Consider the following 10663-nt stretch of genomic DNA (forward strand, 5'->3'; position numbering starts at 1 on the left):
CAGCAGCACGCATGTGGCGTCTAACTGTATACGTATATACTAGCGAAAAGAGCTGTCGTGATTTCTCTTTCGTCGTCTTATATATTCAGTCCTTATACATAGCGAATTCGGCGAGGTTGCAAAAGGAAATCCGTGGTCGAGAATGGTTACGCATACAAGGATCTTGTCACGTCGATTTGGTGGATTTGGTGAAGCATAAGTATCAAGTGCTCCAAGAACAAGTGAATAAGGTCCTTTTTCAACCCTAAGCTGATCGGTTGCCAATTTTGATCCCCTGTTTTTCTCACATTTATCGAACGTGAATGTTTTGGTTTTTGGACTTGGACCACCGCTGATTTGGAAATGGAAAACTGAACACTCTGAAATGAAATGAATAATGGTAATGAACAAAGCTCACAGTAGAGTAGACGCAACGCCATTTGTGCAGGCCACTTTGAATCTTTTCAATTACTCACGAGTCCCGGACAGAAGATATCACTGATTGTAATCTTTGATTGTTTGGAAACTAGTATTCGCGAACCATTCGTGTATGGCCGTTGAAACTGGTGATGAGGTCACAAAAATCGGCAGATCTATCGTATCCTCAAAGACGAATGCGTGATAATTCTGTTAACGCAGCAACCGACGAGTCACGAGCTTCCATTGTTTCCAAGGAGTCAAACGATCTCACGCGGCACTTTCTAACCTCCGTCAGTACCGATATCAAGAGATGCGGAAACACTACGCGACCTGTTTCCTCGGAGTGTACGTATGTTTTAGCGTCGCGACGGCACGTTTCTGGGGGATCGTCGAGGAGAGCGATGACAGAGATAACGACGAGGATGACCTAGAGGAGGGGCAAGCCACGGAGCAGGTAATTAACCCCGACGTAAATACCGGGGAGCCAACGACTCAGGGTGACAACGATGAAGCTTCGGACGCGGGCTGGGACGCCAACCGAGTGATCAGAGACGTGGCCTACTTCCTCCGGTCTCACAAGTTCAAAGATTTCGACCACCGTTACTACGGCTCGGTCTCTGAGGTGCCGAGGAGACTGTATCAGGAGTTTCCTAAACCACCGCTGCGGTCGCTGCACTGGGAAGTCCACAAGCATTGCGCAGTCAGTTTTAAGTCCTGCCTGAAGTTTCTCGAGGAAATTGTCAAGCTGACACCGCTGAGGCGCCAGGACGACACCGTTACGGTCATGAGAGAGCAGTCCTGGGACCCGGAGAAGGACAAGAATCAAATCACCTCGACCCAAGAGGACTGCGAACTCGCGAAGAAGAAGGACAACCTCACCGCGGATCCGTTCCAAGGACCAATCGGTGAGTTGGATGGACATACACGATCCCAATCGCATGGCCAGGTTCTCATTCCACATCGTAGAACGCTTCCAATGGAGGACCACTGCAAGCTACTACATGTGCTGGTACACTATGCTGGATACCCCGGAGTTGGCGCGCTTCGGTGAACCCTGTGACAACATGGCCTACTGTCTTGACTCCTACGGCATCGGCAACAAGGACCCGAGAGCAGACGACACGAAACCCTTCGCCTGCGCTGTGTACAGTTTTTGTCCCGACCCCTGCTGCCCTCTGGAGCATATTTGGAAAATGGAGGAGTGCTACCAGTCGCAGGAAAATCCTTGCTACGATGGGAATGGTTCAGGTATTCCTCATCTATGTGTGCTTTAGTATTCTTTTTGGACACGTTCGCTATTTGCCTTTGAATGGGTTCGTTGCACCTAAGATATATTGCACGTCGAGTTATGTTGGAGGAAAAATGTTTGAGAAGAGAAAGGTCTCATTACTTTCTCACGATGGTTATTCGACTTTCTCGTATTTACAGATAACCGGAAATGCGTTTTTCAACGCGAAGACAATCGGGACTTTGAGTCATTGATCAAGAACCAGTTGAACGTAACCTGCGCGTGTCAGGAGGTGGGCTATGAGTGGTCTTCGCGATTCGGCATCTGTGTCGACACCGACGAGTGTAGCACCGAGACTGACAAATGCTCAAAGGAGAATATGAACACCTGCATCAATTTACCCGGTTACTATGATTGCATGTGCAATCTCGGGTATGTTTACAGTCCGGAGGCAAAAAGTTGCGTCTTTAGTCAAGCTTTCGACAAGGCGCTCCACGGAGTTGATGATGAGGACGCTAACGAGACGGAGGTGAAAAGCGTCCTGGCGAAGATTGTCAAAGTCCTTACCAGGTCAAAGGCTCCGAGTCTCGACAGCACCGTAGTCGCGTTATTTTCTTCATACATCCTCGTCTTGTGTCATTGAGATACCGAACACCATAGTAGTGGAATCTTCGTTAAAATGCCGCTGTTTAAGATTTGCAATTAATTAAAGCCTCGTGACGTTGCCGATTACATTTGAGAATGACAATTCTTATTCACGATCGTTTTTGATCAGCAGTATTCACAGCTCGGCGCAATACCACAGCTAGATAAATATAAATAACGTCCGATCGAAGAATTGATGGATTGAAGCTTCTCAAGGAGAGAGAAAAAATCGTACATAATTCATTCTTCAAGTTCACGGAAGCGAAGCATTAAACAGTGCTCCTTTTATCGAGTACTTGTAAATCCGTTCGCAAATTTAGTGAGTGAAGAATATACCGACGAACGAGGCAAGTTCTTTACTTGAAAAGAAGAGAAATGATTTTCCGATCTCACCCACTCTGTTTAGTTCGAGTCGTTCTTTCTCCGCTTTGATATTTGAGAGCAAATCTGCAGGCATGCTTGAAGTTGACGCCTACCTTCAGGAGTTTATGGATATAAGTTCATGTTCCAAATTGCGGGGTAATGGCGATGAGGAAAGTCTTTGCGGGTTTAATATTAAAATATAAACGTTGTAAATTTTCAACTTACACTTGCCGTTCAAACTTCATGTAATCTCGTTGACTTTACCGGCAATTTCCCACCGACTAATTTTTCGTTAAACTCACTTTATACAACAACCCTGAATTTCCAAGTTTATAGAGTTTCCATTGCTTGTCGATAAACACTGCGAGACCAAGCTGTCAGTTAGTAATATGAAACACTCGACGGTTCGTAAAAGTTTTCGACGAAAATTTTTACTTCCTTCGAAAAGCCGTCAATTCGACTCATCGATTAATAAGTACAATAACTTTCTTTCGATGAGTTTGTGGCTGGGTCACCAAATCCTTCGAACCCGCATCAATTTCACCCAGTTGACTTTGGATTTTCATTCTGCAGAAGTGTGACACGTGTCAGAGAACGCATACAAACCGTGCGTTGCTGAGATTTCCTAACTCGTTGACACGTTGATCTCGAACACATCTATGCGAATATTTTCACTCAACTCTTGCCCGAAGGGAACTGACGCTCGTTATTTTTAAAAAGCAGACACACTCTTACGTGTTAACCGACCCGTCTACCTTGCATTCACAGGAAAACGAAGAGAGCCCAGCAGAGAGTTCCGTTTGAAGTATCGATGGAATATTGCAATGTTGGACCTAGAAGATGACACGAGTATGACATTGTGATGCAGTTTGTTGCTTGAAAATTTATACTTTTATCACAATTTTATAGTAAGATTTTATCAAACTTTAGTTTGAGTTTCAATATTAAAAATATCCGTAATCTTTTTTCATCTTAGCGTCTCAATGTTTCATTTATTAAGCAAACTTATTCAGCGCTCAAAAGGTTTCTTATTTTTCTTATAAATTGGCTCATATTGGAACGTAATTATCAGGACATTACGAGAATATTTAAAATAGTTTGTAAAAAAAAAAAAAAAAAATGAAAACAAGATTTCTCATCGAGAAAAAAAATTTCACATCCCGAATGCATCGTGTTTATAATATCTTGCAATCTCTATTATTGTTGGTGTTGTGAAATGACGTTTTTGCAATATCGCGTTATACGTTATTAACAGCACGCGCTGCAAAGAAAAGTAGTATAAAACAATTCCGTCAAGCATAACCATTGAATATATTAGGTTCCTCTCGGAGTTTTTTGGAAAAATATTTAATAAAAAGATAAAAGTGCCAAGAATTTCTATTGCTTCTACACCTCGTATTGACTTTCCTTTCATAACGTACGTCGTTCTATAAAAGTACGTATTTCGAGTCTCTCCGAGTCTCGATATTCGAGGAACGATTTTACCCTGCCTACGGGGATATTTCGTTGGAATTACCTGACTTTGGGTCACTGGGTATAGTTCGTGCACGGCAACCCGATGCTTTTTAGAAAACACGCATCGAGGCATCTTTTCCACACGGTTACAGGGCTGTTGGCCACGAAAAAAAAGGTGTAACCTACTCAAGACGCGGTGCAGGAATCAGGCGAAGAGGTAGTCATCCGAATTATACGCAATTTTCCACCAAAGTGCTCAAATGTAACAGGTTAGTGGATAAGATTCGGCAGTGAAAATTCTACGGAACTCGAAAATAAGACAAGAATAATATACATCGTGTTTGATAAAATAAAAAGCAAAAATGGATATCGTACACATCGGATTCAGCTCAAAATTCACTGCCCAAATTTATTTGAATGCGATGTGATCAAAATAAACGAATTGCTTTTCTTTCTCGCTATCGAAGGTTTTTTTTTTTTTTTATTAGTCAGCACCAGTGTTGGATACCACTAATTACTTTTTGGCATTAATTACATCGAAATTATTAATAACATAGATAAGTTTTAATTGAGTTAAAAAAATTATACATCTAGGAGTTGGATCCTGCTTGATAATCGAATGATATGATGCGTAAAAATTACGAATGCAATAATGCTGTATACTATGATGGTAACTGTGCAGATCGATATAGATCTAAGAACCTATGGTAAAAGCGTGTTAGATACCGTTATGGTAATTAGGCGTCGGTAATTAGCCGCGCAGAAATGACGCCGCCGCGATTACCGGCTGAGACGTAACGATCAAAATTCAAATTGTAATTAGTCCCTTTTTTCTCATTGTCAATTGCAAATTACGAACGTATAAAGAATTTCTTTCTCTTTTTATTAAACATACCCATAATTTGTAATTAGAATATAATAAATCAGTTTAAAAAATTCCCGACACTGGTCAACGCCAATAAATAACCGGAAAAACGAATTTTCGAATACACAAATTCGACAGTAGCTGAAAGGATTTACTCGGGCATATAGTATTGACACTGTTTTTGAAAAAAGTCTGAGTCAAAAATATTTTATACGTACAATTTGTGAGTGAAAATGAAACACAACATGCCGTTAAAGCAAATCCCAGGATTTTCGTTCGACCAGTTCTGTCTTACAACTTACAACCAAAGGATCAAGACGATGCTGCGTTTCATGAGTTACGTATCGTACGAGGATTCAGCCATGGAAACCAAAGTCTCTCATTATGAAACAAGTCTCAGCCACAGTGGAAGAAATACATTTCAATAGCGATTTTGCGACAAAACGTTGTTAACTTTGTCGAAACATGCTGCAGTGCAAAAGCATCAAATCCACGCATAATGCTTTGATATTACCAACGAAACAAACAATAGCATGCGAGGCGGAGTTAATAAATTACGCCCCTGTTTCACTCCGTTTAGCGAACCTCCGTCAACTTATAATGTATACTTAATTCTGAGCTTCGCGGAAAGCACGATGAATGTTCAAAGACTTGCGCTAAGTACTAGCGTTCAAAACGATGGCTAGAGCTCAGGTAGAACACATCTGAACGCCCACGTCATCTCACCCATAATTTCTGACGCTAGTTAATAAATATACTTCATCGTGCTTTTCAATTTAACAAAGCACCCGGTTTCATTTTGCGCAAGATAAAACGTGATGGATTAAAACGGGTCACTTGTTCTCAATTCCATGCAAGTATATATATATATATATATGTATATCAGGGTGGTCCTTGTTTAGGGTGTTGACGAATTTTTACCGCCCCATCACTGAAATCAATTTCAAATCATTTAAAAAGAGTCGCCAAATTTTTTCAGATTCTTACAGCAAGTCTGAGATAGTAGCCCGCATTGTGATCGAAGTTTCTTATGGAAATGACGTGAGAAAAACTTTTTTTCGCATTATACATTTTATCGCGAAAGTAACAATGTTCCAAAAAATCTGTAACCGCGAGGTTTTAGTCGGCATTAGCGATGCTACGTGAAGAAAAAAAAATACACATCATCGTACGAGGCAATCTAGACGAATTGCACAACCTCGATACCTAACCTTTTTTTTTTTATTTAGAGGAAATGCAATCAGTGTTCGCAATTATTGGCGCTAGTAACATGGAAGGATAATTTTAAACGTATTCTTTGCCCATCCTAACTTTTGTATCGGACTGTGCGTGCCCCATTCGCTCGAGACAAATATCACAGAGTGAAAGTTTGTTTTTTGTCGCGAGAACAGTGCGCGAGCTAAAATCATCCTCGTTTGTAACTGACCTACCGTATCACGTACACGTCATCCATTCGTCTCTGTTCTATCCAAGGTTAGATGTCCGTTACGCTTCAGGAAATTTCGCCTGACCGAAATTCTCGCACCGTTGTATTTGGTAATTTAATACTTTTTGAGCTCAAGGAGTGGAAAAAAAATGTATAGTGAAACTTACAATAAGACTTCTATAAAGATTACGAATTTCATAAATACGAGGAAGCTTCGAAACCGATGAAAACAACTTTCTAAAATTTGTAAAAACTTTTCACTTTTGGTAATCGTCAAGGGTCATTTTTTTTCCAATTGTCAAATCTCCGATATTTGTAAAGCGACGGAAATCCATCGACGGCGGTTAAGCGGAAAGGCATTTCAAAATGGAATTTGTAAACTCGTTGATGATTGTAATCAAACGACAAATCATGCGGTTATCTTCAAACGTCGTTTCTTCCTCGATAAAACGCAATAAAAAATTTTAGGTACCTAGAACTATATTTTTTGATTATGGTAAAAAAAAAGAAAATAGTCAAGGAGTTAGCGGTAACCGAAACTAAAAATTTCTCTCAGTGTAATTGGTACAATTACACATCGATTCATTGTTACGCTAACATCGAATTATAGCAGCAGTTGCAAAAAAATATTGCACTAGTGACCGTAATCGGAAAAAAATAGTAACACGTGGTAGATTTTCTGGTTATGGTGAAAAATGAAAATAGTTGCGAAGACTCTGGTTACTAAACCAGAATTTGAAATATTTCTTCGCCCATAAACTTCTTTCGAGTCGCTGCAATCGAACAAGAAAATCACTAACAGCACAAAAATCTAATATTATCTAAAAGCTGTACTTTCATTTCGTTTTACCATAAAAATAGTTGTCCTTGTTACAAAATGTTACTGTACATTTTTTTTTCCACCGTGCGAACTCCCTTCACCTAAACGCAGCAAATATTTTTTGCACAATTTTCCGTGATGCAAGTCAATTTGTTTCTGCAACTATTCGTCAATATTAATACCGATCGATAACCTTGCGCAAAAAAATTCTCTTTCAGAATGGAAACTTGTTGAATATGAAAATTTTCAATGCCTCTCGATGGTACGTAATTTGCATGCATTGCAGTGGGAATAGTTGGTCGTTGCGCAAAACATGCTCTTTCAAAATCCAAAATTTTACGATACGCGAAATTTAAACGCGTTTAGATGCAACTTAATTTGCATGTAGTTTGGTGATAATACCTGGTCAGATTATGAAGCTTGTGTAACAACACGGTAGTTTCTAGTTACGTCAACCTCGTATCACGATCATATAACAGTGAACGAGTGAAAATGAAATTTCTCTTACGTTACTTGAATCCAACGAACTATAATTATCTATGATAAATAATACTTAGGTACCCTTGAAATTGTTCCGCTTAGTTATGTTTCGTAAAAAAATGTAAAATCATTACCTGTAATCGACGTCATGCTTGGAATGCAGGATTGCCATTTCTGGACACTGCTGTAAGTGTGAAGAACATCATCCGAGATATAAATGAAGGTTAAAGATCACCGACAATAAATTTTTATTACCACTTTTATAAATGGTGAATAGCTCGAATCCGCCATTTTTATATTTTATTTCTTTAACGACGCAAAAGTCTTGGGAAAATAAAAATTTAAAGATCGAACTTAACGGTGTCAGATCGTATCAGCCGGTTGTTTTTTCGCAAGCGCTTTGAAAATTTTATATTTTGAAATATAAAAAATCCGCGATTTCGGAAAGGATGTTTGAAATTTTTCAACCTTTTAAAAAACAGTAACAAACGCAAGGATACAAGATCGTCTGTGTTTGTGTTAATTGTGTTTCATAAAGTTCGCGATGAAAGAGCATAAGCGACTGTATTTACAGCCCATTATCGTTAATTCATCCATTTTTCAATTTCAAAGTTTTTAATTGTTTCCTCATGTCTTTTTCACGTGGATAAGAAAGTGAAAAAAGACCTCTCCACCTTTACGCGTGTGAAAAGGTCGTACAATAACCGCACACGTTCTTATACCATTAGACACGGAATATATATTTTGCGCGTTAAACGCATCGCAGAATATGAAAATTAAGTGGGACGTACTGAAATATCATGGAACCTTTACAATCCGTGTGATATTTGGACATTTCAAAATTATTGTAAAATTATGCATTCTTATTATGAATGTTATTATTTTGCATACAAAAATTATCGGTCGGTCAAGAATTGCATCCAAATCTTATTTTAAAACAATCTCTCGAGTCTGAATTTCGAGTTGTGTAATCAGTTTTTTTATTACTCTTACGTATCCCGTGCTGCATGTTAAAATTTAATAAACCATTAAAATTCACACATTTCCGTCTAGCCAGGGTCGCAATATAATTAAACTTCATATGGTTCCCCAATAAATCTGTCCACAAGTTTAGGTTACAAGCACGAAAATCATCCATATTTAATGCTGTTATATCGTGATAATTTGTGAATTTCATTGCGAAGATCGCGTATCAATTAGTAATAATTGTGAAACCCTTTATTAACCGTGTATTATTTGAAGAAAGAAATTTTTAAAAGAGAGTGCAATTGGTGAAGCGTTTTAAATGCGTGATCGTCGGTTGCGTTGGCGGAACTGCCAGACTTTGGAATGATCCATTTGATTTGAAGAATGTTCTTTGAGCTGCCAGACGAAGAATGCGCTTTTAAATTTTCAGCTGCAAAATGAAACTGGATCCCGAAGACTGCAAAGGTGAATTGATCAAGGTCGGATAAATGTCAATCGAGAGTATGGCTTGCCTGCCTACAAAATGATAATTATTCCCAACCGTTTTATTGGATTTCATTTCATTGATTTGGCGAAGAGAGAGTGTGTCATAACAACGGCTATAATCAGCTAAATTTTGTCGGGGCAATTTCGTAATTGACGTCGGTTTTTTAACACCTAAAACTCTGCTGATTCGTCAAATACGATATTAGAATTTGATATTTGATGGTAAGTTGAAAAATAAAAGTGTAAGGCGACGTATTTGAGGTGGTATTTAAATGAAATTTTTTATAAGTTAACAGAATAATTTGATTATTGTATTACGAGTGATAAATCGTGAAGCAGGTTTTTTGAAACGAGGCGATCGTGATGACGTAGTCTTTGGTGGAGAAGTAAATTGATTTGGATCACGATTATATCAGCCAAGCGTGAAATAGTGGCTGCTTTGAAAGTATCACATTAAGGATTTTTGTTAGTTAAAAAAACTTACCATTATATTTCACAGTGAAATGGTCGAAATATTTGAAAGCGTCAATGCCTCGATTCTTGTGGGCCAAAATAATCAGCAAAGAAATTTCAAGTTCGTTTTACGAAACAAAACTGGTTCTAAGGTTGAAGTTGCGATGTATGGCGAATAGATAGGCAAAATCAGGTCATTCATCGGGGGAAATTGTGTAATATACAATATTATTAATAATTGTTGAAGACTCCATTATTTGGTATAATGATTGAGGAAGTGAAGGAAACGATTTACTCGAATTATGAGAGTAAAAATAAGAATTCTCAAGTTTTTAACGTTTTGGCGATTTAGTTGTTGTTCAAATCAGAACGACAGTAATGACCAAAAAATCCTGCCAAAAGTTATCGAATAATTGGAACGATATATTTTTCGGTTTTGGTAAAAAATGAAAATAATTAAGTACCGAGCGGTAACCGAAACTAAAAATTTCTCTTACAATTAGTGTAAAGTAAGCGTTTCACGGTAGGATCGTACTTTTCATTCAGTGAACGTTTAGCATGGTCATTTGGAGGTTAACATTGCATTTTTAACTTGGACCGTGTATCCTATTTACCAGATTAGGATTCCACAGAAAAAGGAAAGGAAAATTTTATTTAAAACCGTTTTTTTCCCACGACATAAAGTTTCCAACAATCGTTACAACAATCGTTGGATTGGCAGAAGCGAACCAGTAAATTAGCCTGCTAGGTCACCAGATCGTACAAGTCCTAATTTTTTTTTATTTATCGGGCTACCCTGAAGAAAAAGTTTACAGAATGAAAGGAACTACTTACTCTAGACGATTATGAAGGAACGAATCAGAAATGCTTGAAGAGACATCGAACGAAAAACCTTTTTAAGATGTCACGCAGCTCTTGTGAAGCATCTTGAAAAATGACCTAAAGTTCACGGGTGTAATTTTTGCGCATCTATTGAAAATAATTTTGTTTCTCGATTTACCGTTTCAGAAAGCTGTTTATTTTATTTTTTTTTTTTTGAAAAAGAAGTACAGATTCCCAGTTGAAAAATCAATGCTT

General features: G+C 38.4%; 1 protein-coding gene across 1 annotated transcript; it reads left to right on the forward strand.

Annotated features, from left to right (window-relative positions):
• The first annotated feature begins 709 nt into the window (after positions 1-709).
• LOC107226276 lies at positions 710-2270 on the forward strand. Its single transcript, XM_015667038.2, has 3 exons — positions 710-1304; positions 1366-1647; positions 1828-2270. Exons 1-3 carry the CDS (start codon positions 710-712, stop codon positions 2268-2270), a joined length of 1320 nt encoding a protein of 439 aa, XP_015522524.1.
• The last annotated feature ends 8393 nt before the right edge of the window (positions 2271-10663 follow it).

The sequence above is a fragment of the Neodiprion lecontei genome, chromosome 3 (genome assembly GCF_021901455.1).
Source record: "Neodiprion lecontei isolate iyNeoLeco1 chromosome 3, iyNeoLeco1.1, whole genome shotgun sequence".
Taxonomy (NCBI): Eukaryota; Metazoa; Arthropoda; class Insecta; order Hymenoptera; family Diprionidae; genus Neodiprion; species Neodiprion lecontei.